The sequence below is a fragment of the Penicillium riverlandense genome (genome assembly GCF_028828495.1).
Source record: "Penicillium riverlandense strain IBT 135883 chromosome Unknown utg000003l_segment0_segment0, whole genome shotgun sequence".
Taxonomy (NCBI): Eukaryota; Fungi; Ascomycota; class Eurotiomycetes; order Eurotiales; family Aspergillaceae; genus Penicillium; species Penicillium riverlandense.
This window is the reverse complement of record NW_026643196.1, coordinates 5,237,085-5,262,461: the sequence shown is the minus strand read 5'-3', so window position 1 is coordinate 5,262,461 and position 25,377 is coordinate 5,237,085. Positions and strand designations below refer to the sequence as shown.

The window sequence follows — 25,377 nt, the reverse complement described above, 5'->3', positions numbered from 1 at the left end:
ACCGTGACTTGGCAGGGGCAAGACGAAATTACCGTATTTGTGACAAAGAAAAAAAATAGGAAAAAGACCCTATCGCTATCACCACGTGACTTTCCTCCCTCCATCGGTCCGCCGACACACAACTATGCCATCAATCATGCCATGATCAGATTCCTACGCGCTGCAATGACCGTCCTCACTTCGCCCACTACCGCACCGCGCGTGCCCATCCCCGCCAAGGGGGTCGACTACCGCGGCACAGTCGTGCTGGCCCCGATGGTCCGCTCCGGCGAGCTGCCCTCCCGCCTGCTGGCACTCAAGTACGGCGCCGACCTAGTCTGGGGCCCCGAGACGATCGACCGCTCTCTCATCGGCTCTGAACGGCGCGTGAACCCCCGCAACGGCACCATCGAATTCACACGCATGCCCTCGAACTCGGGCCGGAGCGAAAAACCGCCCAAGGAATCGGTCCTCTACCGGATCGACCCCGTGCGCGAGAAGGGCAAGCTCATCTTCCAAATGGGCACCGCGAACCCCGAGCTGGCCGTGCAGTGCGCCAAGGTCGTCGCGGGAGATGTGGCCGGCATCGACGTCAACTCAGGCTGTCCCAAACCCTTCAGCACAAGCGGCGGCATGGGCGCCGCGCTGCTGCGCACCCCCGACAAACTCGTCTCCATCCTCGAGTCTCTCGTCCGCGAAGTCGGCGAGCCCTTCCGCATCGGCATCTCGGTCAAGATCCGCATCCTCGAAACCCCCGAGCTGACCGAAGCGTTGGTCTCGCGCCTCGTGCAGACGGGCATCACGGGGCTCACGGTCCACTGCCGCACAACGCCCATGCGGCCCCGCGAGCGCGCAATCCGCGACCAGCTCCGCATGATCGCGGGGATCTGCAACCGCGCCGGCGTGGCAATCGTCATGAACGGCGACGTCTCCTCGCGTGACGAGGCGCTGGCCTTGATGGCCGAGTACGGCGTGGACGGGGCCATGATCGCCACCGCGGCAGAGGCCAATTCGTCCTGTTTCCGCTCCGAGGCGGAGGGCGGTCTCCTGCCGTGGCGGGAGGTCGTCCATGAATACATGCGGTTCTGTCTGGAATCGGAGAACCGCTGGGGGAATACCAAGTATCTGCTTAATATGCTGATTCCCGGGAAGAACAAGGAGTTCAACGCTGCGAAGCAGTGCAAGACGTACACGGACTGCTGTCGGCGCTTGGCATTCGACGATCTGATCCCTCTCGCTGTTCGCGCCGACGAGATCCTCGATCTAGCCGATAAATGGGTGCTGGGACCGGGCGAGGAGCACGAGGTGAAGTCCAAGGCTGTCCAGAATGCGATGCAATCCGAGTCGGCCCGTGCAGCGGGTGGCAGTGGCGTACGATCGAAACAGGATTCTCCGGCCACACACACCGGTGGTCCGATCCGCACCAACTCTATCCCTGAACCGGCCTCGAAAGCAGCCAAGTCTGAGTCTGAAAGCGAGCCGCTGGCTGTCGACGTGTCGATGCAGGCTACACAGAGGCCTGAGCTGACCGCTTAACTGATACCTGTTTTTCTCATTTCATCTGCTCGTTGAATGTTCATTCATGCATAGCCCGGTGGCCGGATTTTGGCCTTTTGTTTTCCGCATCATTGGTGTTTATACTTTCTTGTTTATAGATTCCCCGGGCCTGGGCCTGTACATGGCTCCGACAGGAAGGTTATTCCTGAAAATACACTCAGCTCTTCTCTGTACCTTAGATCAAACTGGAATTCCCTTCTTATAGTTGACTGATCGTGGTTTCAACATTGCAATGTTTCTACAGGAGTCCAACTTGACAGTCAGACAGAAGCCAGACCATAGACCATTGATTGTGAAAGAGACGGCGGCATATCGAATTATCCTGTACTCGGATATCTAGTCTAAAAGCTTCACAACTCCTGCAATGTGAACGAACACCAGAACATATTCCCAAAACAAAAGCACGAGCCCACAAAACACCATCTTTTTACTCCTCGCTCTCCCCATTAACCGCCTCTCCACCATTCCCATCCCCATTCTCAGTATTCAGCTCCAAATCCCCAAACACCATATCCTCCACAACCTTCATATTAGTCTCCTCATTCTTCTTCGCGCCCGCCTCATCCTCACCCGCAACAGCCTGATCAAGCGCCAACTTCGTCTTCCCCAGCGCAAAGATCTGCTCCTCGATAGTATCACGCGTGACGAGCCGGAACACCTCCACCTCGCGGGTCTGGCCGACGCGATGGGCGCGGTTCTCGGCCTGGACGTCTTCCTGCGGGTTGAACGAGGAGTCGAAGATGATGACCTTGTTCGCGCAGGCGAGGTTGATGCCCGCGCCGCCGGCTTTGGTGGACAGTAAGAACACGGGGATCTCGGTGCGTTCGTGGAAGGCGTCTAGGATGGACTGCCGGTCTTCGACGCTGGTACGGCCGTCGAGGCGGACGAAGTCAATCTTGAGGGTCTCGAGCACGGACTCCAGGATGTCGAGGACGAGGGTGAATTGGGAGAAGACGAGGGCGCGGTCGCCGTTTGCGATGAAGCGGGTTAGGAGGCTGCGGAGGAGGTCGATCTTGCCTGAGTCCATCCATTCGGCGTCTTTGAGTTTGAACTTGCCCAGCGAGGACGGGTTCTTGAGACACATCTCATGGCACTCGAAGTCGTTGTAGGGTTGGAGCTCTTCGAAGATGATGTCCGGGTTGGACAGCGCCCATTGCTCTTCCTTCAGGCATGCCTTGGACATCTTGCGGAGAACGGTGTCCGAGAAGTGACGTCGTGCTAGAAGAGGGTGGATTGCTGCCTGCCGGAGTTTCATCATGACATGGGTGGTCTTGCTGCCGGTCTTCTTGCCCGCGGCGCGGTCTTCGATGAGTTGGCGCACTCGCTCTTTTTCGTGTTCGTAGATCTCGCGCTGAGAGGGCTTCATGTCGCAGTACTCGACGTGCAGATGCTTCTTGGGAAGGTCGATGACCTGGTGCTTCTTGCGGCGGAGCACAAACGGCTTGAGCATGGACTTGGCGCGCTCGATGCGCTGTGCGGAGAGCAGCGTGGCATGAGACTCATCGTTAGTTTTCGCTTTGTTCGAGAAGACCAACTGCAGCTCCTCCTTGTGCTCCTTGAAGACATTAGGCAGAATAAACCCGAGCAGCGACGCCAGTTCTTGGAGGTTGTTTTGGAGGGGCGTTCCCGTGAGCAGGAGTCGGAACCGGGCCGGGATGCGAATGAGTTTTTCGTACAGAATGGATTGATGGTTCTTCAACATGTGACCTTCATCGTAGACGCAGACAGTAAAGTCCATATCCCGCAGAAACTTGGCGTCGACTTTGGACTTGGCAATCGTGTAGGTAGTAATCACCACATTGATGCTGTCGCGATTATCTTCAATTTGTTCACGAATCAGCGCACGCTCATTCTGCCCAGCGTAGTAAGGCATAACCGAAAGAGTCGGGCAGAACTTTTGGAACTCGCGAAGCCAATTCTCGAGTGTGGACGAGGGGACCACGACTAGGTGCGGGCCTTTAATATCCTTTTCATAGAGATGCGCGAGGAATGCAATGACCTGGCAGGTCTTGCCAAGACCCATATCGTCGGCCAGAATACAGCTCAGTTCCTGTTCAAACAACAGAGCCAGCCAATTGATGCCAACAACCTGGTAATCCTTCATCTCCAGATCATTTGACATGATAGCCGGCTGAGAGATGAACCGTGAGGCCTTGCGGGAAACAGAGGCAGGGCCATCACTGTCGGAACTGTCATCGACACGATTGGATGACGGCGTAGCGATTCCAGAGTCGTGTGACTTGGGGGCAGCAGCATCCAGAGAGGTAATCTCTAGATCTCCTCGCTTGCCAAAAATATCGATTCCCCATTTCTTCATCTCGGCGGCAACAGGCTGACCCAGCGCCTCGCATTCTGCAACAAGAGCATCAATCGCCATGTATCCCGTCCACATATCCAGACATTTATCAACGATCTTGTCACCCACGGCCTTGAGTGATTTGCGTCCTCTTTTTTTGGGTTTCGTCTCATCCTTGACTGGAGCTGGCTCACTGACTTCTCGGACTTCACCAAGCGATGAGAAGGGACGGTGGTCGGTGATCAGTTTGGCAGTTTCTTCAGGGACGGCAGCGATATCCGCCAGGTCCTTTGGGTTGCAGGTGTTGAAGAATCTCAGCACTTTCTCGTCGATGCCTCGAGAACTGGGTTCTTCCACAATGATGTCCGAATCCTCCGAGTCGCTCATAGCTGCTTCCGGAGATTCAGAACGCGGCGATACAACCCGTCGGCCTTGCTTGAGTCGGTTCAACTTCTTTGGCGGGGGAGTATTGGCGTCGGGAATCGAAATGGCGGAAAACGAGGAGGTTCCATCCGGAGATGAGCGAGACATGGGACCACGCATCAAGCGTCGGCGAGGTTTAGCTTCATCCGAAGAGCCTTGATCTTTGGCACCTGGCAGTTTCATTGCAGCCCACTTGTCGTGAATTGTGCCGCGAGCCTTGATGTTCTGCTTCGCCGCCTGCATCGGCGCCGGGGCTGCTGCCGAGATACTCAATTCATCCTCCGAAGACTCAATGATGAGAGGAGAATAACGGCCATTCTCCTTCTCTGCATCGTCGCTGTTGGCAAGATATTCCAAAGCCCCATCGTAGTTTCCATTCGTGCGGATCAGCGCATCGACGCAGGCTTGGATCGTTTTGTTCGGCATCACCATCAATAGCCGCTCGACCTTGACCCTGACCCGGTAGTCACCGATGTCGTGCACCGAAACGTACTGAGGCTGAACAGGTTGAGCCCGCGCTGGCGCATCCTGGCGAGCCTTCTTGACCGCAACCCCTTTGGGGCCGGCCGGGCTCATCTGATCGGCAGGCCGTTTCATGTTGCCGGCAGTGGCCTTATATGCAGCAGTGAGTTCCTGGAAGCGTTCCAAAGCACTCATGGCAGGGCGGACAGGCGACTCGACCACTTTCTCAGGGCTGCGGACCGACTTTTCGAACATGGCGGGCTTGATGTCGGTGCTTTGCAGAGTCTCTTCGTCTGAGGAACCGCCGCGGTAGGTGGGACCGTCGTCGAGGTCAAAGACCGGTGTACGCTTTGCAGGACCAGTCATCATGGTAGGAGGTGGACGAAAGTGGGTGCCAGAAGGGGCAATGAGGGAGGATAACATGCCGCCCTGGGGGAAGCGTTGAGGGGGTGAAGAAGCAGGGCCGGTTGGGGAAGACGCAGCGACTTGAATAGGGACATTGTAAGGACGTGAATAGGACCCGTCAATCAATTGTGTTGGCTGCGTCAATCGCTGGGAAGGAGTGAATGCCGCCCCCATAGGGACAGTGGCGATTGTCTCGTACTCTGCCTCGTCCGTGGGTGTGCCGGGGAAATTCTTTCTGTCCCGGATGGGCGTGTCTGGCACCGAGTCGTCCATAGTGTGAGTAGTCTCTCTCTCGTCCGTCCTTCGAGGCCAGCCTCTCCCTGCTCATGAAGATAGCAGGAAGGAGCGCACTTTTTTTCTGCCGGCGGAAACGCGAGGCGCGAAGGTCACGTGGATGGCGACGCGAAAAGACGTGTAGAGTTCTAGTTACCTGCCTGGTAATGATTTATAGAAATAAGAGAGGGAAAGGATAGAATTGTGTATGTGATTTATCCATTGGAATCATTCCTCATAGTACGATCTGGGTGGTGTGGTGGCATCCAAACTGTTCTACTTGTTCTCCGCTGTCCAGCTTCGGCGCTTGGACACCCCCAACCCCAAGCTCCCTCACCTCGCCATCACCGCTGGACATTCCCTGCAGTGACAGTTTCATCCCGCAATCAACACAGCCATGTCCTCCCGCCGCCCCCACGGGCAATCCTACGCCGACGTGGCCGCCCAGCCACCAGCAGACAAGACCTCCTCGGACGTCACGCCCGCCGTGCCCGCGTGAGTCGTCAACCCGTCCACGAAGAGACATCCCCCAGACCTCTAACCAGACCACGGCAATGCAGCGATGTGATCTACAAGCTCCTCGGCTTCACCGCTGCCATGGCAGCTGGCCCCATCGGCATGTACTTTCTGACCGTGAACTCGATCTTCAGCGGTAGGACACCTATTTCCTACGTACTCATCATTCTGGCACAGTTACTGACAAGCCGATTGTGGGGCAGGGAATGCGACATTTGCGGGAATTACTGCCGCCGTCACGGCCAACGTCGTACTGTTCGCTTATATCTACGTGGCCTGGAAGGACGACCAAGGGGAGAGAGCGGCGGCGGAGAAAGCCAAGTCGAGAAAGGCTCAGTAGTCAGGTGGCAGGCGATAGGATTTCTTTCTTCGGCGTTCCGGGGGGAATAATGTTGGAATGCAATCACTGATTATTCGACGTTATCATTACATATTGTTGTATGTTCAGCATGTTTCTGTGGATATCAATTGATTATTGTGGATTAACGCCCCAGGCCATTTTGTCTCTGACACTTGTTAAAACGATGCTAGTATGTCCATGTGTTGAATAGGGACCGCAGAACTCCGAGAGGGATCGCATTCGAGAGCTCCATCCCCCAGATCCTCCGGGCTAGAAACCCTCCCTCCAATTTCACGTAGGTCTCCGCTTGACAAACTCCTCCAAATCGGCCTTGGTCGCAACACCGAGCACAAACTTGCGCGCTGCATCCGTCACCACGGCAAACTGCTGCTTCTCGCGCTTCTCGCCATTGAGCGCCGTGTCGGTCTCGAAGAACCGCTCCAGCTCCTCGAGCGGCGTCTCCATCGTGATGACCTGGTAGAGGCCTCGTTTCCGGTTGAAGCGCTGCATGGCCGCGGAGACGGGGTCTGTTTCCTTGACCGCGCCAGTCTGCAGCAGTTCTTTGAGTCGCGGGATGCTCAGGTAGCCCATCAGGGAGCGCTTCGTGGCGGAGATGACGGTGAGGTGGGTGTAGTCGCGTTCGTAGGCGGCCATGAGCGCTGCGGAGATGGGATCGTCGGGGGAGACGGAGAGGGCGGGGGGAGGGTCGAGGTCTTGGATCGTTGCCTGTGATAGTTTCGTTAGGTCCGTTCCGGGTCTTTTTGGAGTGGGAGATGGGGCGCAGGACTTACCCCGCGGTACTTATCGGACCATGCTGTTTGCGGTGCGGCATTCGACTGGTCCGATGCCTGTTTCTCGCGAGTATAGGCCTCGCTGGCGGTCATGTACGACGCCATGGTGGAGGGTGGTGGGATGGTGGGGCAGAGGGAGGAGAGAGGGGCACGATGGCCCAGGTTGTGTCTGAGAGGAAGTCGAGAGACTAAGAATAGCGCAGAGTGAACTGCTCGGTGGAGTGTGTAGGCTGTGTAGGGAAAGGCAATTGCTGTGTCGTTGAACGAGAAGAAGAGAAGGAAGAAGGAAAGTCAACCGATCACGCTTTTTTCCTTCGGGGTAAGACCGGCAAGGCTGGCCCCCATACGTCATGTGCCCGACCAGCATGAACTAATTATATAACTAACCCGCCGCGCTGACGTCCGACTACGGTTTGTTTTGGTCTCTCTGGTTTCCTACACGGATAATTACATCCTTTTCATCTTTGACTCGGTTGAAACGGTTGATTCGTTGCTCGTGGACCACGATCGCTGATCATCCACTTTTGACCCACTGCTCTACTAGATCCATCCATCATGTTTCCATCTGACTCGGCCGCTGCCATCTTCGCCCGACAACACCCACTGGGTCGTCTGGGTCCACAGAAACAGGAACAGCACTCTGGTCCAGCACAGCCAGCTCAACCTCGGCGCGAGCCATTCCCCGCCTGGAGCGCAATCGACGAAACCAAGAAGAAAGCCGATGCGTTTGCGAAAGAGGCCGTACACGAGTACGAGGTCGTCAGCAAGAAGGCCCAGGAAAAAGCGGGCAAAATCGAACCCTGGTCGGCCAAGTACTATGCCGCCTGTACAATTGGTGGGATGATGGCCTGTGTGCGTCGAGCCCTTTCTGCCCGGGTATATTTTGCGGATCCTAACATTTTTCTGTATAGGGTCTGACCCATACGGCGGTGACACCCCTCGATTTGATCAAATGCCGACGCCAGGTGGACTCGCAGCTCTACAAGAGCAACATGCAGGCGTATCGCACGATCCGCGCCGCCGAGGGCTTTCGCGGCGTATTTACCGGCTGGAGCCCCACGTTTTTCGGCTACAGTGTAAGTGAAGTGACCTACGTAGACGGACAGAAATGAGGCTGCCATGGGCACTGACACTCCGTAAAGGCCCAAGGTGCGTTCAAGTACGGCGGCTACGAGTTCTTCAAGAAGTTCTACAGCGACCTGGTCGGCCAGGAGAATGCCCGCCGCTGGAAGACCTCGCTGTACTTGACGGCTAGTGCATCCGCCGAACTGATCGCGGACCTGGCGCTGTGTCCCTTTGAGTCGGTCAAGGTACGCATGCAGACGACCATCCCGCCGGATTTCCGGGGTACCTTCAGTGGAATCTCGAGCGTTGTTGCCAAAGAGGGTGTTTCTGGGTGAGTTTCCATCTCTCCCTGTTTGTTTTCTTCAGAGATTGATAACCATGTCACAGGCTATACAAAGGCCTATACCCGCTGTGGGGCCGACAGATCCCCTACACCATGATGAAATTCGCCTCCTTCGAGACTATCGTCGAGATGATTTACGCCAATCTCCCCGGCCACAAATCCGACTACAACAAGGGCGCGCAGACCGCCGTCGCGTTCACCGGTGGATACCTGGCCGGTATTCTCTGTGCGGTGGTGTCGCATCCGGCCGATGTGATGGTGAGCAAGTTGAATGCCAACCGCCAAGCGGGCGAGGCGTTTGGGGCGGCGATGAGCCGGATCTATGGCGATATTGGCTTCCGGGGCTTGTGGAATGGATTGCCGGTGCGGATTGTCATGATCGGTACTTTGACGGGCTTGCAGTGGATGATGTATGGCCTTCTCCCACTCCCAATGTCACTCGTGCTCTGATCATGGGTACTAACTCTCGTGCAGCTACGACTCGTTCAAAATCTTCATGGGCCTGCCCACCACCGGCGGCACGGGGGAGGAGAAGAAAAAGTAGGCTGTTCGCTCGTGATTGACCCTCCGTAGTCTGTCTGTACCTCGAATCCATTACATCTGCCAAGCTCGCTATCAGTTAGTCACCGCACCAACCAATTGTTATCTATCTTCTTATCGACACCGGGAGACCTGCTCTCTTTGCTTTTCTTGTACTTCGTCTCGTCGCGCCTTTTAAAGTGTCGCCTCATCCCCCTTGTCTTATCTACGTTTCCCTTCCTGCGATTCCTGTGCCTCGTACCTGCATCTTATCGCTCATCCGCAATTCCTCCCACCCCACTCCCGATAAGCTCCGCTCTCCGCTTACTCTTGCGAAGACAACAGAAAGCATTCAGCATGGGCGAGAACGAGGTGATGGTCTCGCATGGCCGAGGAGGTATTATTGTCTTGTCTCTCTCTCTTACAGAGGGTTCTGGTACTAACCGCGCAATCACGATCCAGGCCAGGGAAACATTGGCCATGACTCGACGCAGTATGTCCAGCCCCGCCCAGCCCAGTGCTGAAAGCCAACGATTATTAACTCCTCGGCGCCTCGTAGATACGTCGATGGCGAGATCGTCCGCGAGGGCGTGTACGGTGACCAGGGCGATGGGGCGTACTCGGCCGGCGTAAGTAGTCCTCTCTACACTACCCTAGCTTGCCCTTCCATTTTTCTGTCGTCTCCCGCACCCAATACATGCATACATACCGCTACACCCATTCTTTCTGCAATGTCAATACTAACACAAACAAAGCGCGGCGGCGTCGGTAACATCGGCTCCCCCCATGTTCGCGCAACCTCCAAAGTACCACACGACGCCGAGATGATCCCGGAGCTGGCGATGCGGAACTCCAGCGACGAAGTGTACCACACGGGCGTGAGTCAATGTCCTCCTTCATTCCTTCCTGTTATCATACCATATTTGAACTATATCCAAAAAGACTGGGTCGCTGATAGTGAATATATATATCTGTATAGCGCGGCGGCCAGGGAAACGTCCACCTAGACGAAGCGCAGCGCAAGGAGAAGGAGCGGAAGAAGAATCCCGCGCATGAGGGGTTGGCGGATAAGTTGAAGCATAAGCTGCTGGGGAAGAAGTAGATCGAGCCTCCCTTGTTGTTACCGTTGAATGTGATTCCCAATTGATTTGTTACCATCGAGGTGGTTAAGGATATTTCCTGATTTGTGCTCCGCGAAGAAGTGGTACATTCCATCGATGCGATGTGCACTACATAGAGTAAAAGAGATCGAGTAGAAGTAACTAGGTGGGGTAGTATAAGTTCCATAGACAGTACACCAGCGAAACAAGAGACAAATATCCATCCAGAGGGCAGGTCAACATCAACAACCATGGACGTACTCAGCTGTCCATGTTAACTGAATCCTGCCCTCAGGCAAACCCTTTCAGGAAACACGCTGAAAACAAAAGACAAGAAAAACAAACCCAAAACTGAATCCTATACCCACCCGTGTCCCATTCCATTCCCATATCGCATATGTCCTCATAACCTCATGAACGCATGACCCGCAGCGAAAACGATCGAATCACCAAAAACTTCTGTGCAGGAAAGGAAAAGAAAGACGAGAAAAGAAAAGAAAAGGGGGGAAAACGCCATCAGAAAGAAGAGACAAGAACAGTACATCCATTCGCCAGTCGTAGAATTGAAAGGAACTAGTCCTTGCTGAACCTGCGCTTGAACCAGCTCTTCCGTTTATCGTTGGACGTCGATTGGTTTGTGTTTGTGTTCTTGCGCAGATGGTTCTTCGACGGCGGGGCCGGTGGAGCAGACGATCCGCCTACGGGACCGCCCCAGTAGCTGGGATCATGGGTCGGCACGGGCGGCGAGGGGAGAGTCTTGCTGTTTGCGTTGCCATTGGCGTTATAAACGGGATTTTGACCGTAACCCCCTCCTCCTCCGCCCTGGTAACCATAGCCATTGGTATCGGCATATACACGCTCGTCCATGCGGTATTGCTGCATAGCCGCCTGCTGCAACTGGTCCATGGAGCTGTTCATCGAGCTCGGGTCTGTCGACTGGCCGTAGGGATCTGTGTAGCCGGAGCCGGAGCCAGACATCGCGGCGACGTTGTCGTAGGAGCGGTGGTAGCCTTGCTGTGGGTACCCGGACTGTGAGTTGTTTGTATATACGGCCTGGTCGGAGGACATGCGCGACTGGCGCGTCCGCGAACGCCCGGCCTGGCTGTTCTGGTATGGGTAGTAGTTGTTATCTGCTGCTTGCCCTCCTGCGTTCTGGTAGCCGTCGATAAAGCTGTCCGGGCGCGACTGTGTGCCTCGACCGCCGCCGCCGTAGTAGCTCTGGTCGGTGTATCCCCTATTCATGTGGCTCTGTGAAGCTAGGGATGGGAGTCAGCAACAGGGCGAATGAATGGCTGGGGGGTTGGCCTACCATTGTTGTAATTATTACCGCCATAATAACTCGTCCGCCGACTATAGTCTCCTACTTGCGATGCGTCATCTAGGATCAGAAATCAGCGACCCGAAGCTCCAGGGGAAACAGGCCGCAATTCAACATACCTGTGCGCGCAAATGACATGCGATTACTATTGTATGTCCCATAGATGGCAGCCTCAAACGATCGGATTGTATCCAATGGGCGCTCGAGTCGCGGCCGCGTGGGATTCGACAGGTCGGGGTCAGCTAAAATACTTTTGCGTCAGCACGCAAACACCGCAATCGAAATGAGAAACAAAACCCACTGATTGGATTCCCGTATTGATCCTTATGCTGTATTTCTCGCAAGGAGGCCAGATTGGACTTCTCCAAGGCGACGGCCACTATTCTCGGGAGTCAGTCAGGTCACCAGGAATGCGACCGCGCGGGATCACCACCACGTGGGAGGAAGGAGTGCGGTGACGTACTGGGCTGTGCTTCGTTCATGGCGACCAGCGGATCGGCCTTGGTGTGTAGCAGGCGGCGTTCCTTCTCAGAGACGGACTCGGATAGGTGGCTGTGGTGGCCGGAGGTGCTGGACCGATGTGTCTTGGTGTCTGATTTGAGACTGAAACCGCGACTCCGGCGGGGAGAGGAGGCTGGTTGTTGTTGGGGGGCCGCCATTTTTATTAGTTAGGGGAGTTCCACCGTCTTTCTCTAGTGCCCGATGAAACGGGTGTGATCTGCCCCCCAGCTTTGGCGGCCGATGTGGAGACTAGCGATTGGGAGCGCCAAGAGATGGATTGTCGATGGTGATGGTCTTGATCGAGAGACTGGGCTGGAGAAACACGATGTGAGAAGGCTCTGGGGGAAGTGAGACACTGCGGAGAGGGGTCGAGTGTGGCAGAGAGAGAGAGAGAGAGGGAGAGACTGATGCTGGGTAGCTGGGTGAAACTGAAGCCGATGGACCGTATGATTATCGTGGATGATGGACTTGGGGACGAAACGGCACGAAAAGTGGGCAGGGACTGCTTTTTATCGAAGAAAGAAAAGAAAGAGAAAGTGAGAGAGGGCACGAAGCCATACTCGTCAGTGCCTGGTCGCCATCCACGGTCCATCCATCCCATTGGTCCCTCGTCCCGGATGCCCAAAATAGACAGCCAGGCAGAGACTTATTCTGAAACATATCACTAGTAACTATAGTAGGATGGTCATTCTTCTATCCGATATCCTCTCGAGAACTCTTTCTCTCTCTCTCTTTCTCTTTCTAGGTCTGCGTGAAAACCAGATTATGATTGTGTGCGCCCTGGCGCCATCCGGAGTCTTCCAATTGGTCTATCTCGCCACACACAGCCTGTCTGGGCCAGGGACGGTACGACAGGTCCTGTTGGCGTTGGTTCTGGCAGCAATGATCATGCATGGAAACACTCTATAGCGATAAATGTACACATATATCTCTGGGATAGTGGAGGCTAGACTCCATGCGAGGTGAGGTTATTTAATTAGAGCCACGCGCTAAAACCCCAAGCTTTTGGAGACGACCCGACATGCAGACCCCACGCATTGTGTACATATTCAACCACCATCCTCATGATCGCCGAACAGTGGGTCTCTGTGGCGCAGGACTTGACTTGCACTGATCACTTGTCGCTACGGACTGCTGAGAGGCATAGAAACGGGACAACCATGCGTACTGGTTGATTGCGAAATACCGGATCCCATTTCCATCCAGGGTGTTCCCTGCCCCGGTTCCTGCATGTGGAGCCGACATCAACTGGTTTGTGCCATCAAGCCATTTCCTTTGTACGACGGATCAATTATTCTCATGAAACCAGGCGTGCGTTCCATAGCCGAAGATGAGAGGATGAACTATACAGACAGAGCCTACTGTCGTGGAGACAGCACTACAATGTACAAACTACAGCGTCAACATGGACTACATCTTGCCGCACCATAGAAGATTTTAGCCGCAAGGGGGAACCTGAATAAATGCATTTCTTCTATAAGACGAGCAAAGAAAGCAGCAAGTCGAATAGCCGGGTGCTGAAATGGGATGGATGTGACGCGCACGAATCGTCAGATACACAGTGGGAGAAAGCGATGCTGCAACCCAGGCATCATCCTTTCTGGTTGCTCGGAAACGGAGGGAACAGCAGTTCAAAAAAATGTTTCTTTATTTTTTTGATTCGTAGGGACTTTGATGGGACCCTGCCTTCTCCCACGAATAAAACGTGATCAACCCGCCAACTCCATCCTCAACACATTCGGCTCGTTCCTTGAATTTTTCCCTTTGCCTGACCGACCGTCGGAATCGCCCACTAGATACAATAAAGCTGTTTAGATGTTGGAGGGGTAGAGCATGACGCGGACGGTGGCGCCGAAGGAGCGGGGAGGGAGGTTGTTGCGGAACTTGGCGCGCACAACGCCGGAGTTGCCTGTACAGACTGTCAGAGGCGGATCGATCGTATATAGATTGCAGGGAAGGGGTAACGTACCGTGCGGCCGGGTGACCTTGCCCCAGATCACGCGAATGTTGGAGCCACGGACCTCACGCTTGGCCCGGTAGACAAAAGCGACCTTCTTGCCCAGGTAGAAGCCGGCAGCCTTGGGGTCATCGACACCCTCGATCTTGACCAGACTGTGGGAGTGGCGGGTCAGTACTCGGTTCTTTCCGGGGTCGGGGGGATGTATAAGTACCTCGTGTTGGGGTTGGTGTTGCGCTTTCCACGCTGGTAGCTCAAGTGGCGACCCCTGTAGAAGAGATCCGTATTAGTCGTCTGTTCTGGTGATGGTGTTGCGCATCCAAATGGGATCCTCCGCCCCCTCTCTTTTCCATCGATTCAGTCCAACGGGGTGTGGAGTGTGTGTGCGTGTGTGTGCGTCCAGCGCGAGAATAGACGGTGAGAACTTACTTGACATAGACTAGATGGCAGAAACGATGTTAGCACGACTCTTTTCTCTCCACGCAGTGTTGGGATGACCGCGACCAGCCGGGATACTCACGTCGGTGTCCCTGTTCCGAAGGCATTGTGATATCTCTGAGCAACAGCGGGCGAGGCAAAAAAGTCGAAGGAAAAGACCCGCAAGAGATCAAAAGTCGGACCCGGATTGTCGTGTGTTGTCGTCGGCTTCAGTTCAAAGATGCGAAGGCGCACACACAATTTGCGTGTGGTGCGGGTGCTCGGCTGAGTCATTAAGCGAGTCGCGCTAATCTGGTTTGGGTGTGCCCGGAAGAAGGAATGTTCCGTCTCACCGCCTACGCTCCATCCGGCCTGCTGTCCTCCGAGCGCAGTTTTCACCATGACGAAACTCGGCAATATCGGGACATTCTAGTAGCTCTCGTGGGCTTCTCCTACCTACTCGGGGAGGACACCGTAGTAGATAGTTTTTACGATGAATCTCACCAGGACTTGACCACATTCCACCCCTCGTCCACGCTCGGCACATTTTCGAGCCAGGGTCCCAACAGCGGTTAAATGCCGCCGAGGCATGGACCGATCGGTCCGGCCCATCATAACGGGAAAATAGAATCCGTCTGGCACGATGACAAATGGGCCGATCGCTCTCCACGATTTCGGTCACCGGGCAGGGCGAGCGCTGCTTATCGTGGGTATTTCAGTATTTCCTCGTACTGGGATAAATCACCTCATTGTCGGTGGGGTTGTCTATAGCCTATAGTACCAACACCGCTCCAGACGCTCTCTCCGGGCGTGCCGAGTCAGCTGTTGGAATACAGAGCATTGTGGAGGGGGGGCAGACCACCTTCGAGTAATTCACGGAGTTAACAGGGGTTTGGTTAGTTAAATCAATATGTAGTCATCGTACTGGGTCAAAAATACATCCATCCCACCCCAAAAAGCAGGCCCCACTGCCGAAGTCGTTAGCAATCCGCCGGATCCTGAAGAGGGAACAACCACTTCTTCCTCTCTCTCTTTTCCTCCCCACCTCTCTTCATTCTCTTCACTCTCCCTCCCCCATCTGTATATCCCGGTTGCCCATCATCATGAGCGGCTTAATCAACCAGGCCGATGAGCGCCAGAACGCTGGGTGAGTTCCCATCCCACCCGTGCTGTCTCTGACATCACCTCCCCTCTCCGGCAACGGAAGCCCTGCCGCTGTTGCTTCCCAACGTCAGCCTGGTCCAAACGGCAATTTACCTACGGGCGCATCGGGTGCTCCTATTCCGAATGACCTCCTGCTGCCAATTACTCCGTTCCTGTCGGCTTTTTATTTGCACCTCGCCGCTGGCCCTCCTTCGTGGGACCGGCTGACTGACTGCAAAATTCTTTCCCTGGCAACTCGACCCTGTGGCTAACGATGAATTTGCTATTCAGCACTGTCGAACTGAAGGATGACACGGTCATTGTGGTACTGGGGGCGTCTGGTGACCTCGCAAAGAAGAAGACGGTAAGTGCCCTAGCCCCGCGGCAGATACCAATAGCCCCAGGACTAACCGACGGAATAGTTCCCAGCACTCTTCGGCCTTGTATGTGACGACCTCGCGTGAATTTCAAGCTTCTCCCGCTGACCACCCTCCAGTTCCGCAACAAATTCCTGCCCAAGGACATCAACATCGTTGGATATGCTCGGACAAAGATGGACCACGAGGAATACCTCAAGCGCGTGCGCTCGTACATCAAGGTTCCGACCAAGGAGATTGAGGAGCAATTAGAGCAGTTCTGCAAGCTGTGCACATATGTGTCCGGCCAGTACGACCAGGATGACTCGTTCATCAACCTGCAAAAGCACATCGTGGATATCGAGAAGGCCCGGCAAGGCAAGGAGCAGAACCGCGTCTTCTACATGGCACTGCCCCCTAGTGTTTTCACCGTCGTGTCGGAGCAGCTGAAGCGCAACTGTTACCCCAAGAATGGCCTTGCTCGGATCATCGTCGAGAAGCCGTTCGGCAAGGACCTTCAGAGCTCCCGAGATCTGCAAAAGGCGTTGGACCCCAACTGGAAGGAGGAGGAGATCTTCCGTATTGACCACTACCTCGGTAAGGAGATGGTCAAGAACATTCTCATCCTGCGGTTTGGCAACGAGTTCTTCAACGCTACATGGAACCGTCACCACATCGACAACGTTCAGGTATGTACCTGCCCCGATTTTTCGAGCAAAATTCTCATATTTCGCAGATCACATTTAAGGAGCCGTTCGGCACCGAGGGTCGTGGAGGCTACTTTGACGAGTTCGGTATCATCCGCGATGTCATGCAGAACCGTATGTTTACCCAGATGATACGTCACCACATAAATACTAACATCTGCTCCAGACCTTCTGCAGGTGCTCACATTGCTCGCCATGGAGCGGCCCATTTCCTTTTCTTCGGAAGATATCCGTGATGAGAAGGTGCGCGTCCTGCGCGCAATGGATGCGATCGAGCCGAAGAACGTCATCATTGGGCAGTATGGGCGGTCGCTCGACGGAAGCAAGCCGGGTTACTTGGAGGACGACACCGTGCCGAAGGAGTCGCGCTGCCCAACCTTCTGTGCTTTGGTTGCCTACATTAAGAACGAGCGGTGGGATGGCGTGCCCTTCATCCTGAAGGCTGGAAAGGGTATGTTTCGTTCATATTACTATACGTTATCTTTCTCCTAACACACCATCTGCAGCCCTGAACGAGCAAAAGACCGAAGTCCGCATCCAATTCCGCGACGTCACCTCTGGCATCTTCAAGGACATCCCCCGCAACGAGCTGGTCATCCGGGTGCAGCCCAACGAGTCCGTCTATATCAAGATGAACTCGAAACTGCCTGGTCTGTCGATGCAGACGGTAGTGACCGAGCTGGACTTGACCTACCGCCGCCGCTTCTCCGACCTCAAGATCCCCGAGGCGTACGAGTCGCTCATCCTGGATGCCTTCAAGGGCGACCACTCCAACTTTGTGCGTGATGACGAGCTAGACGCCAGCTGGCGCATCTTCACCCCTCTGCTGCACTATCTGGACGACAACAAGGAGATCATCCCCATGGAGTACCCATACGGTATGTACGCTCATCCCCATTGACTGTCACATTTTCTAATCTTTTTCAGGCTCCCGTGGCCCCGCGGTCCTCGACGACTTCACCGCTTCGTACGGGTACAAGTTCAGCGACGCCGCCGGCTACCAGTGGCCCGTGACCTCTGCGCCCAACCGGCTGTAGGTCCTTGGCTTGCTGTGTTTACGATGATATGGGAAAGCGGCAATGCGGGGTACGAAGTGAAACCAAAATCTGTTCTTTCTTTCGTTCCATCTATCTTTTTTTCTTCTCTTTTGTTGGACGGAACTTCCAGGCCAGTGGGAGTCTCGTCAGTCATGTTGCGATATTTATGTCCACGGTCTCTAGCGTCGAATTGTAGAGCTGGAGAAGCCCATTGCAATGAAAGAGCCTTGCGCACTCTCTTTATACTTTCAGTCGATCCTTCGGGGTTTCAAGTAGATCATTATTGACACAGGGATGTAATGATATTATGCCGTAGTCTCCTACTCTAGTGTGTTAGGGCTAGACACCGCCTGTGGCTATTCCGGGAAGATCGGCGGCCTGGCAGCCACCCCTGGCGGGTCTCCAAATAACCCACGATAAGCCGGTGGTTCTGGCCATTCATCATTCTCTCGTTCAATTCTCCTTCTCCTTCAACTCCCACCTGCGCGACACACGCCACAATCGCCCCGGCTTATCTGCGCAGGATCACGCGAGCAGCACCGTCCCCTCCGCCATCGAATTGAACAATCACGAAATTCCGACTGCCTGTCCCGTCAACAAGAAAAACACGGCCCATCCCCTTCCTCGAGCTACACCCGGCTTCCGACACCAATCGGCCCTCAGCCAGCGCTGGGCATTATACAATTCCAGAGTGGGAACCTCAATTAGCATATCCCTGTGTTCTCTGCTCGGAGGTCTCACCAAGCCTATCCCACCCCCGAAACCGAAACGCGCGTTCTGATTGACCACCAATTTCGACTCAATTGATTGTCCGCTGCGCACGGTGGTAGGCTATAAATACTCGCCGCCCTTTGGCCGGAAGAGCGGAGGAGCAGCAGAAGGAGCAGCAGCAGCAGCAGCTGAGCGCATGCCTATCCAGGCGCAGCCAAGATGCCGCAGACAGCTCGGTGGGCCGGAACCCCCTCGATCAAGGGACGATCCGAGTCCACACGGATGGCGCTGTTGACGTTTAGTCTAGTGGGACTACAATTCACCTGGGGCACGGAGATGACCTACTGCACGCCTTATCTCCTCCAGCTGGGGCTGACGAAATCCAAAACCTCCCTGGTCTGGATTGCGGGACCGCTGTCGGGATTGATTATCCAGCCTCTTATTGGCGTCATTGCTGATCGGTCACGATCGAAATGGGGCCGGAGAAGGCCGTTTATGGTCTTTGGGTCTTTTGTTGTGGCGCTGTGTTTGGTTGTTTTGGGGTGGACGGCTGAGATTGTTGCGCTGTTTGTCGCGGATGCCGAGAAGGCGAGGAATTACACGATTGCATTGGCTGTTTTGAGTATTTATGCTGTTGATTTCTCGATCAATGTTGGTGAGTAACCTCGGTGGTGTTGACGGAGGAGGAAAAATGACTTACAATCTATAGTTCAAGCATGCTGCCGCAGTTTGATTGTGGATACGTTGCCGATTCCGCAACAACAAGCTGGGTCTGCATGGGGTATGTTTATCTTGTCTCTCAACATAGTTATTTGTGGTCTAACTGGGCATCAACAGCTGGGAGAATGTGTGCCATTGGCCAGCTCATCGGCTACGTTATTGGCTCAATTGATACAGTGAGCATCTTCGGGAGTATCATTGGCGACACCCAGTTCAAGCAGATGACAGTGATTGCTGCATTGTCATTGATCGGGGCCGTATCGGTCACATCCTATGCAGTGAAGGAGCGAGTGTTACTTTCGGCAAGGTGAGCACCCTAGTGGTGGTCTGATGTATAGATACTAAAGTGGGACTACAGAGACTCTGATGGCAAAGCTGGAGCAATTCAAGTTGTCGTTCAGCTGTTCAGAACTACAATGGAGCTCCCGCCTCGCATCCAGGCTATTTGCTGGGCTCAATTCTGGGCTTGGATTGGTATGTCTACCTTTCTTGAGTTTTGCGCACACACACTAAACTCTTTTCAGGCTGGTTTCCGTTTCTTTTCTATAGCACCACGTGGGTGGGGGAGACCTATTTCCGCTATGAAGTGCCGCCGGAGCAAGTGACGAAAACGACGGATATGCTGGGCGAGGTGGGTCGGGTGGGCAGTCTGTCCCTGGTCGTGTTTTCATCCATTACCTTCCTCAGCTCGGTGCTTCTTCCGTTCTGCGTGCAGCCGCCAGACACGAAGCGGGAGCGATTCACACCTCGGCCGCCGCCGGGGATCGCCAGACTCCTCAAGTCAATCACCACCGTGCGGCCAGATCTCCAGACAGCCTGGCTAATCTCGCAAGTGATGTTCGCAGCGACCATGATCTTCGCGCCTCTAGCCCACTCGCGCGCCTTCGCAACCTTCCTAGTGGCCGTATGCGGCATCCCCTGGGCAATCAGCGGCTGGGCGCCGTTCGCCTTCATGGGCGTGGAGATCAACAAGCTGACAATGAGCGGCGGTATCGCGGCAACAATGCCGACCTCACGCTCAGGCGCAGTGACCATGATTACATCGGCCAGCTTGCGGGCCAGCTCAGCCGCCGAGTCGGAGCTGGATGTACTCCGGCTCAACCACCGCGACGCGGATAGTGACACAGACGAGGAGGATCCGACATCCTTGTCCTCTAACATCCCCTCGACCGGCGAGCTGGCCGGTATCTACCTCGGTGTCCTGAATGTGTACACCACCCTGCCCCAGTTTGTCGGCACGTTTATCAGCTGGATCGTTTTCAGCATCCTCGAGCCCGGCGCAGAGCCCGGCGCTGACGAGTCAGATACGGGGTGGATGAACTTGGACAAGGACAAGCCTAATGCTATCGCCGTGTGTCTTTTTATCGGCGCATTGAGCGCCCTGATAGCTGCTGAGGCGACTCGCCGGCTACGGTACGTTCTGTGAGCGTGGGATGGGATATACCCGACGCATTCAGCCATCCACATATCACACGAGCCTGTTGGCGGTTCTGCGAGGGCTGTACACTATCATTATTATTTTATTGTAGGCGTTCGGGGGCAGTGACATGTGCATATACAATGAGGTACAGAAAATATAATTCCTAATGCAACTATACTGACGTGGAGATAAAGGAGATAAGGTGATCGGGTGAAAGGGATCGCAGGACACAAGCTTGTGTTTGTCGAATATAGACGAAAAGGACCGAGAAGAACACGAAGGTAATAAAAATAGAGAGGGAAGAAGAGGTTATATACCAATAATGCAGATAGATTGAGAACAAACTGATCAACCTTCACATCCTGATGCGGCTCGCCTTCTGTATCACTTCATCGGTCACACAATAACAGTTCGACACTTTATTCTTATAGCGCCTCCTTTGATCGCCTTTCGCGCATCTACCTCAGCAAGCGTTTCTCACTGCATACCCCTCTCCGATCCAGTCAATAGACGACGAAGCAATTTTCGTCGATTTGATCTTCGTGTGAGCCAGGCAGTTAGCGTGAAACCGGTAGCCTCGGAGCGCCGAGAGCATATTTGTGGACTTAGAGAGAAAGCCATGTGCCCATGCTATTACTCAAGAGCTGAGTTAAGTTAGTTACAGTAGTATTCGAAATCAGTTATACCTTCACACTCTTACGACTTGGTTCCCGGAAAAGAAATCCAGGGGCCGTGAGTCTGGATAGGATATGCCTTGGTGTCTCCGCTTTTCAGACCGCTTTCTATATTAGTAGGTATTTTCCACAATACCGTGGTTCGATACAGTACCTCAGTGCCCCTCCATACCGTGACATCTATCCTTCTCAGCATCACAATCTGAGAGCTGCTAAAATCTCTGCGCAATATGGCACCGAAGATATCCTCACCAAAGACACACTTCATTAGCGAAAAACACAAACCTCAAAAAAGGAAGAGAATTGTCATCTCCTGTAGCGAATGTCATCGGCGCAAGCAAAAAGTAGGAACCCCCACGAAAGAGCTAAACAAGAATTCTGCTAAAGATTGAATAGTGTGACCGCCAGTATCCATGTTGCAACTGCATGAAGCGAGGAACGCAGGTATTCATACTTCTAAACGCAATATTGCCTTTGGTCTGATTGGCGACCGCAGGATCTTTGCTATTATGACGCTGAGCGGAAGGGCTGCGAAGCCACACGAAGCAGTTCCGGTGAGAGTGGCCGCTCGGATACTAGCTGTAGCATCAATATGATGCATTTGTGCCAACCTGCTAGACCGGGCCCTACGTTGGCTAGCGAGCTTCAGGACAAGGCCCGAGACTTTGGATATTCCAGCCACAGCAATCACAACTCCATGAGCCTATTACGGACAACAGAGCTGTATGGGGGTCTGGATATTAGTTTGCGGAACTCTCCCGCCACAAATGAGTCCCCTTTCTGGAGCGATGCAGACCGTAGGTATAAGGAATTAGTCCGCCGGCTGCCTTCGCAGGCCTGCATCGACATCTTGGTCCAAACATTTTTCTCCAACATAAATTGGCAGTATGACCTGCTTGACGAGGAATCCTTTAGAGAGCACCTAGACGAACGGGCAAAGATCTCATACTCTGACATACAAGTGGGCTTGGAAAGATTGGCGCTAGGAACCCTTGTGTTTCCAGCACTACTCTTTCAAGTCCTTGCGCACGCCCTTCTCTTTCACCCTCCTCATGATGAAATGATCAATTCTCTCATGACCATGGCTGGTATGACCTTCCATGATCTTGGGGCCGAATATAGCGATACAGGCGCTGAGTTACTCGCTCTTCTGGGGAAAAAGAATATCAAAATCGCCATGGTACAAGCAGGTCTGCTACGGGCCTCTTTTTTGAAAAGTAGCGGTAAAGTTGTTGAAGCCTGGCATACGCTTGGGACAACAATCCGCGATGCACAGGAAATTGGCCTACATACCGGGCGAATTGTATCCGAGCAATCTCCAGTTGAGCCGAAGCGGGAGAGACACAATGGCAGTCTCGTTGGTTACAAAATTTGGATAGTCTTGCATATTTGGGACGTCCATATGGCTGTCGTTCTCGGTCGACCGATTGCTACCGATCTCCAAATAGACCGCTTCTCTCACACTATAGTGGACGACGAAAGACGGCGAGAATTATTCTCGCATTGGCAAACAGAGACTGATCTCCCTAGACCATTTGACATCATTCTCGCCGGCTATAATGTGGCCTATCGATATTTCAAGGACATTCACCAAATAGAACAGAACGGTGCTAACTCCCAAGACTACCCGACGGTCGAACGTGTTCACGCCGCAATCAAGAACAATATACTACTTTTACCCTCTTGGTGCCGTCTAGAAAACCCAGATACGAAGTTTGATCGATTACATGGGTGCCAATGGCTACCCATTGCCCGAGAAGGAATGTCCTCGCTCATCCACCTTGTTCTTCTCGCACTTCATCGACCGTTCATATTCTCTGTTGCCAACAGTCGCACAGAAGCCATCAAGGCTGGAATATCCATTCTTCATGCACAGGAACGACTATTTCAACGGTCAGAGCCGCACCAGCGCAAGGTGTTTAATCCGGTCTACGCTTCTTTCGATGCGATTGTTCTCATTGCAGCACTCTGTATCGCCTTTCCGAATGAGGATCACGAAAGACGAACAGAGTGTATCAACGTTGTGAAAAAGGGTATACAAAGGCTGGGCATCATTGGTCAATCCAATTCCGTGGCAAAGTCAGCACATGGCGTCGTCTGCAGCTTATACCATCGCCTAAGACATCGGCTCGGTATTTCGGAAACCGAGGACGCTGGGGCATTTTCCAGCAACTCAACAAGGATCTCTCCCAACAGCGATACAGATTACTCTAATGGGACACTGTCGGAATTCTTTTTTGATGCTGTTTTACCCCCGCGCCCAACCCATGACCTGTTCTTCGATCATATTTCAAGTACCCAAATTCCCCTCATGGACACACCGGACGGTTTGCCCTTGGACCCGCTTACTGTGAACGTTACAGATAATTGGAACTTTGAGGGCCTCTTTTCAGATGCTAGCTTCTGGGGTGTGATGAACGAGTTTAACCATTGAAATGTACCTCTAGTCAATTGCATTCTATTTGATCTCCGCAAACCATGCCGCAATATCACCCACATTGCGATCAACACAATCCGGCTGGTCATAGTGCTGGAAGTGGGAAACCTCGTTGTTCCAGATCAATTTTTTCTGACTTATGGGAATGGACTCATAGTGGCGCTTAGCAGCCGCCGCATTCATACAGTTGTCGCCGTGGATCAGCAGCGCCGGCTTGTTCAGCTTCGCAACGCCAGGAACGGTGGTATAGTCAAAGTGGTCCAAGTCGCTCATCACCGCGTATCGGTTCTCAAATCCCTTCAATGTCCACGGCCCATACCAGGACCAAACGACTGGTCCTGGAAGGCCGGCCAGTGACCCAGTATTTGGGTCAGCGGGCTTCGGATCAACCAGCGGTTGGTACACCACTTCCCCGGTCTTGTCGTACAGTTCACGGGCTTGTTTAGCTCGCTCAAGTCGTGCATTGTACAGGGCTTCTCCCTGTTCGGGAGTGGGCATTTTCATCGCCGCGATATCCGCGCCGGGCGTCCATGCAACACACCCAGCGCAAATCATGTAGATGTCGGTTTCATGGTCTCGATAGTATCCCGAGACCGAGGCCACGCCTACAACCCGGCCATCGTAGGATGCCACATCCAGGGATTCAGGGCCGCCTTGGCAGATCCCGACTAAAAAGAGCCGGGCTGGATTGACATCACCGCGTGCCGATAGGTAGTCAAGTCCTGCGACCATGTCCTCGTTTTTCATTTTCGGATTTTCCAGTCGCCGGGGTTCGCCGGTGCTTTCACCAACAGTGCGGGGGTCGAAGATCAATGCGGCGTAGCCTTCATCTGCGAGACGGGTTGCGTATTGCAGCGGCGCTTGTTCTTTCACAAAAGAATATGGACCGGTGATAACGACACCGGGTGGTTTCGTGACATTTGTGGGACGGAAAAGGACTCCACTGACAGTCTCCCCATGAGAGATATATCTGACCTTTTCAGTGGTGTAGTTACCGTGGGAAGGCATTTTGGATTCGATTCAAGAAATTGGTTATAACGTTTGATAGAAAGATCTTGATATTCTTAAGCGTCGAATTTCGCCAGGTTTAAATAACCCGAGGTCATCGGCGTTATGCCACGGCAAAAGACCCCTCCGATGGTTTACAGTAGGCCCTATGGCAACTATGACGCGTTGGATTCAATAGACAACACTACAATTCCCAATCATATTAGCGTTTCTACCTCCGTTTTCGGACATGCACGATTATCGCCGATAAAAGCGGGTCGGGTTGGAGGCTAACGCCGATGGGCCAATTAAGGGTAAATGAGCTGGGGACCTTATGCAAAAGATGACCCGCTCAGTTGAAAGCCGATATTCAATCCCTATTCTATGAAATTCTGCTGTGTTATTAGTCTGGTTGCCTTTCCTGGTCCAGCCTTCCAGCCTAATGTACTAGTATTCCTTATTTCGAAGAATTCGTATCTAGGCTTCAAGACTACAGTAGATTGTCCCTAAGTACCCTCGCCCAAACAGTGTCGGTCTTGTTGAAGCGCTTGGTCGGAGCACGCTGGGAGCGATCATGGACTGGCACGAAAATCGCCGTGTTATCGACCCTGACCCTGACCCTCTTGTTGCGGCTGACTCTCCATAACCAGTCTGTAGCTTTTTGGAACACCCGCCATTAGGCGCTCAGGGCCAATACCAGGTCTTCTTCCGTGTCCCTTACCACTGCCTTGTTGTTAAAGCTGACACGTCATTCTATGAAGTAGTGGATAGATAAACAAATCCAACACATTGAGAATTTACAAAAAAACTGGCACAATGATAGTGGAGACCTACGTTTATTCCTTGGCCACCCTGTATAAATCTGGGTCAACGAATCGAATAAGCGCACGAAATGGCTCACCCGAAAATAGCATACATCACGT

General features: G+C 53.7%; 12 protein-coding genes across 12 annotated transcripts; 7 read left to right on the top strand and 5 right to left on the bottom strand.

The window, feature by feature from the left end:
- Positions 1-141: 141 nt before the first annotated feature.
- Positions 142-1,515, top strand: N7474_005777 (tRNA-dihydrouridine(20) synthase (NAD(+)); the record flags this gene model as incomplete). Its single annotated transcript, XM_057197192.1, has 1 exon — positions 142-1,515. The coding sequence occupies one exon, from the start codon at positions 142-144 to the stop codon at positions 1,513-1,515; it is 1,374 nt and encodes a 457-aa protein (XP_057054588.1).
- Positions 1,516-1,963: 448 nt separating this feature from the next.
- N7474_005776 (DEAD/DEAH box helicase) lies at positions 1,964-5,395 on the bottom strand (the record flags this gene model as incomplete). The annotated part of the gene is made up of 1 exon (XM_057197191.1): positions 1,964-5,395. One exon carries the CDS (start codon positions 5,393-5,395, stop codon positions 1,964-1,966), a length of 3,432 nt encoding a protein of 1,143 aa, XP_057054587.1.
- A 397-nt stretch (positions 5,396-5,792) lies between these two features.
- Positions 5,793-6,251, top strand: N7474_005775 (vacuolar ATPase assembly integral membrane protein VMA21; the record flags this gene model as incomplete). Its single annotated transcript, XM_057197190.1, has 3 exons — positions 5,793-5,890; positions 5,956-6,047; positions 6,115-6,251. The coding sequence occupies 3 exons, from the start codon at positions 5,793-5,795 to the stop codon at positions 6,249-6,251; spliced, it is 327 nt and encodes a 108-aa protein (XP_057054586.1).
- A 291-nt stretch (positions 6,252-6,542) lies between these two features.
- Positions 6,543-7,147, bottom strand: N7474_005774 (putative cystathionine beta-synthase (beta-thionase); the record flags this gene model as incomplete). Its single annotated transcript, XM_057197189.1, has 2 exons — positions 6,543-6,977; positions 7,043-7,147. 2 exons carry the CDS (start codon positions 7,145-7,147, stop codon positions 6,543-6,545), a joined length of 540 nt encoding a protein of 179 aa, XP_057054585.1.
- A 441-nt stretch (positions 7,148-7,588) lies between these two features.
- Positions 7,589-8,994, top strand: N7474_005773 (putative mitochondrial phosphate carrier protein; the record flags this gene model as incomplete). The annotated part of the gene is made up of 5 exons (XM_057197188.1): positions 7,589-7,894; positions 7,954-8,118; positions 8,185-8,438; positions 8,495-8,860; positions 8,925-8,994. Coding segments are annotated over 5 exons (1,161 nt in total), but the record flags the coding sequence as incomplete, so codon positions are not given.
- Positions 8,995-9,326: 332 nt separating this feature from the next.
- Positions 9,327-10,071, top strand: N7474_005772 (DUF3602 domain-containing protein; the record flags this gene model as incomplete). The annotated part of the gene is made up of 5 exons (XM_057197187.1): positions 9,327-9,366; positions 9,432-9,462; positions 9,529-9,598; positions 9,725-9,847; positions 9,949-10,071. 5 exons carry the CDS (start codon positions 9,327-9,329, stop codon positions 10,069-10,071), a joined length of 387 nt encoding a protein of 128 aa, XP_057054583.1.
- Positions 10,072-10,642: 571 nt separating this feature from the next.
- Positions 10,643-12,046, bottom strand: N7474_005771 (DUF2406 domain-containing protein; the record flags this gene model as incomplete). Its single annotated transcript, XM_057197186.1, has 5 exons — positions 10,643-11,325; positions 11,379-11,447; positions 11,507-11,629; positions 11,689-11,766; positions 11,851-12,046. The coding sequence occupies 5 exons, from the start codon at positions 12,044-12,046 to the stop codon at positions 10,643-10,645; spliced, it is 1,149 nt and encodes a 382-aa protein (XP_057054582.1).
- A 1,653-nt stretch (positions 12,047-13,699) lies between these two features.
- On the bottom strand, positions 13,700-14,664 carry N7474_005770 (60S ribosomal eL33 domain-containing protein; the record flags this gene model as incomplete). Its single annotated transcript, XM_057197185.1, has 3 exons — positions 13,700-13,797; positions 13,858-14,000; positions 14,366-14,664. The coding sequence occupies 3 exons, from the start codon at positions 14,662-14,664 to the stop codon at positions 13,700-13,702; spliced, it is 540 nt and encodes a 179-aa protein (XP_057054581.1).
- A 701-nt stretch (positions 14,665-15,365) lies between these two features.
- N7474_005769 (glucose-6-phosphate dehydrogenase) lies at positions 15,366-17,505 on the top strand (the record flags this gene model as incomplete). The annotated part of the gene is made up of 8 exons (XM_057197184.1): positions 15,366-15,409; positions 15,697-15,769; positions 15,828-15,848; positions 15,902-16,450; positions 16,498-16,582; positions 16,635-16,919; positions 16,975-17,346; positions 17,396-17,505. 8 exons carry the CDS (start codon positions 15,366-15,368, stop codon positions 17,503-17,505), a joined length of 1,539 nt encoding a protein of 512 aa, XP_057054580.1.
- A 930-nt stretch (positions 17,506-18,435) lies between these two features.
- On the top strand, positions 18,436-20,362 carry N7474_005768 (putative sucrose transporter; the record flags this gene model as incomplete). Its single annotated transcript, XM_057197183.1, has 5 exons — positions 18,436-18,871; positions 18,926-18,997; positions 19,054-19,243; positions 19,295-19,410; positions 19,461-20,362. The coding sequence occupies 5 exons, from the start codon at positions 18,436-18,438 to the stop codon at positions 20,360-20,362; spliced, it is 1,716 nt and encodes a 571-aa protein (XP_057054579.1).
- Positions 20,363-21,622: 1,260 nt separating this feature from the next.
- N7474_005767 (fungal specific transcription factor domain-containing protein) lies at positions 21,623-23,464 on the top strand (the record flags this gene model as incomplete). Its single annotated transcript, XM_057197182.1, has 1 exon — positions 21,623-23,464. The coding sequence occupies one exon, from the start codon at positions 21,623-21,625 to the stop codon at positions 23,462-23,464; it is 1,842 nt and encodes a 613-aa protein (XP_057054578.1).
- Positions 23,465-23,488: 24 nt separating this feature from the next.
- Positions 23,489-24,475, bottom strand: N7474_005766 (alpha/beta hydrolase; the record flags this gene model as incomplete). The annotated part of the gene is made up of 1 exon (XM_057197181.1): positions 23,489-24,475. One exon carries the CDS (start codon positions 24,473-24,475, stop codon positions 23,489-23,491), a length of 987 nt encoding a protein of 328 aa, XP_057054577.1.
- Between the last annotated feature and the right edge of the window lie 902 nt (positions 24,476-25,377).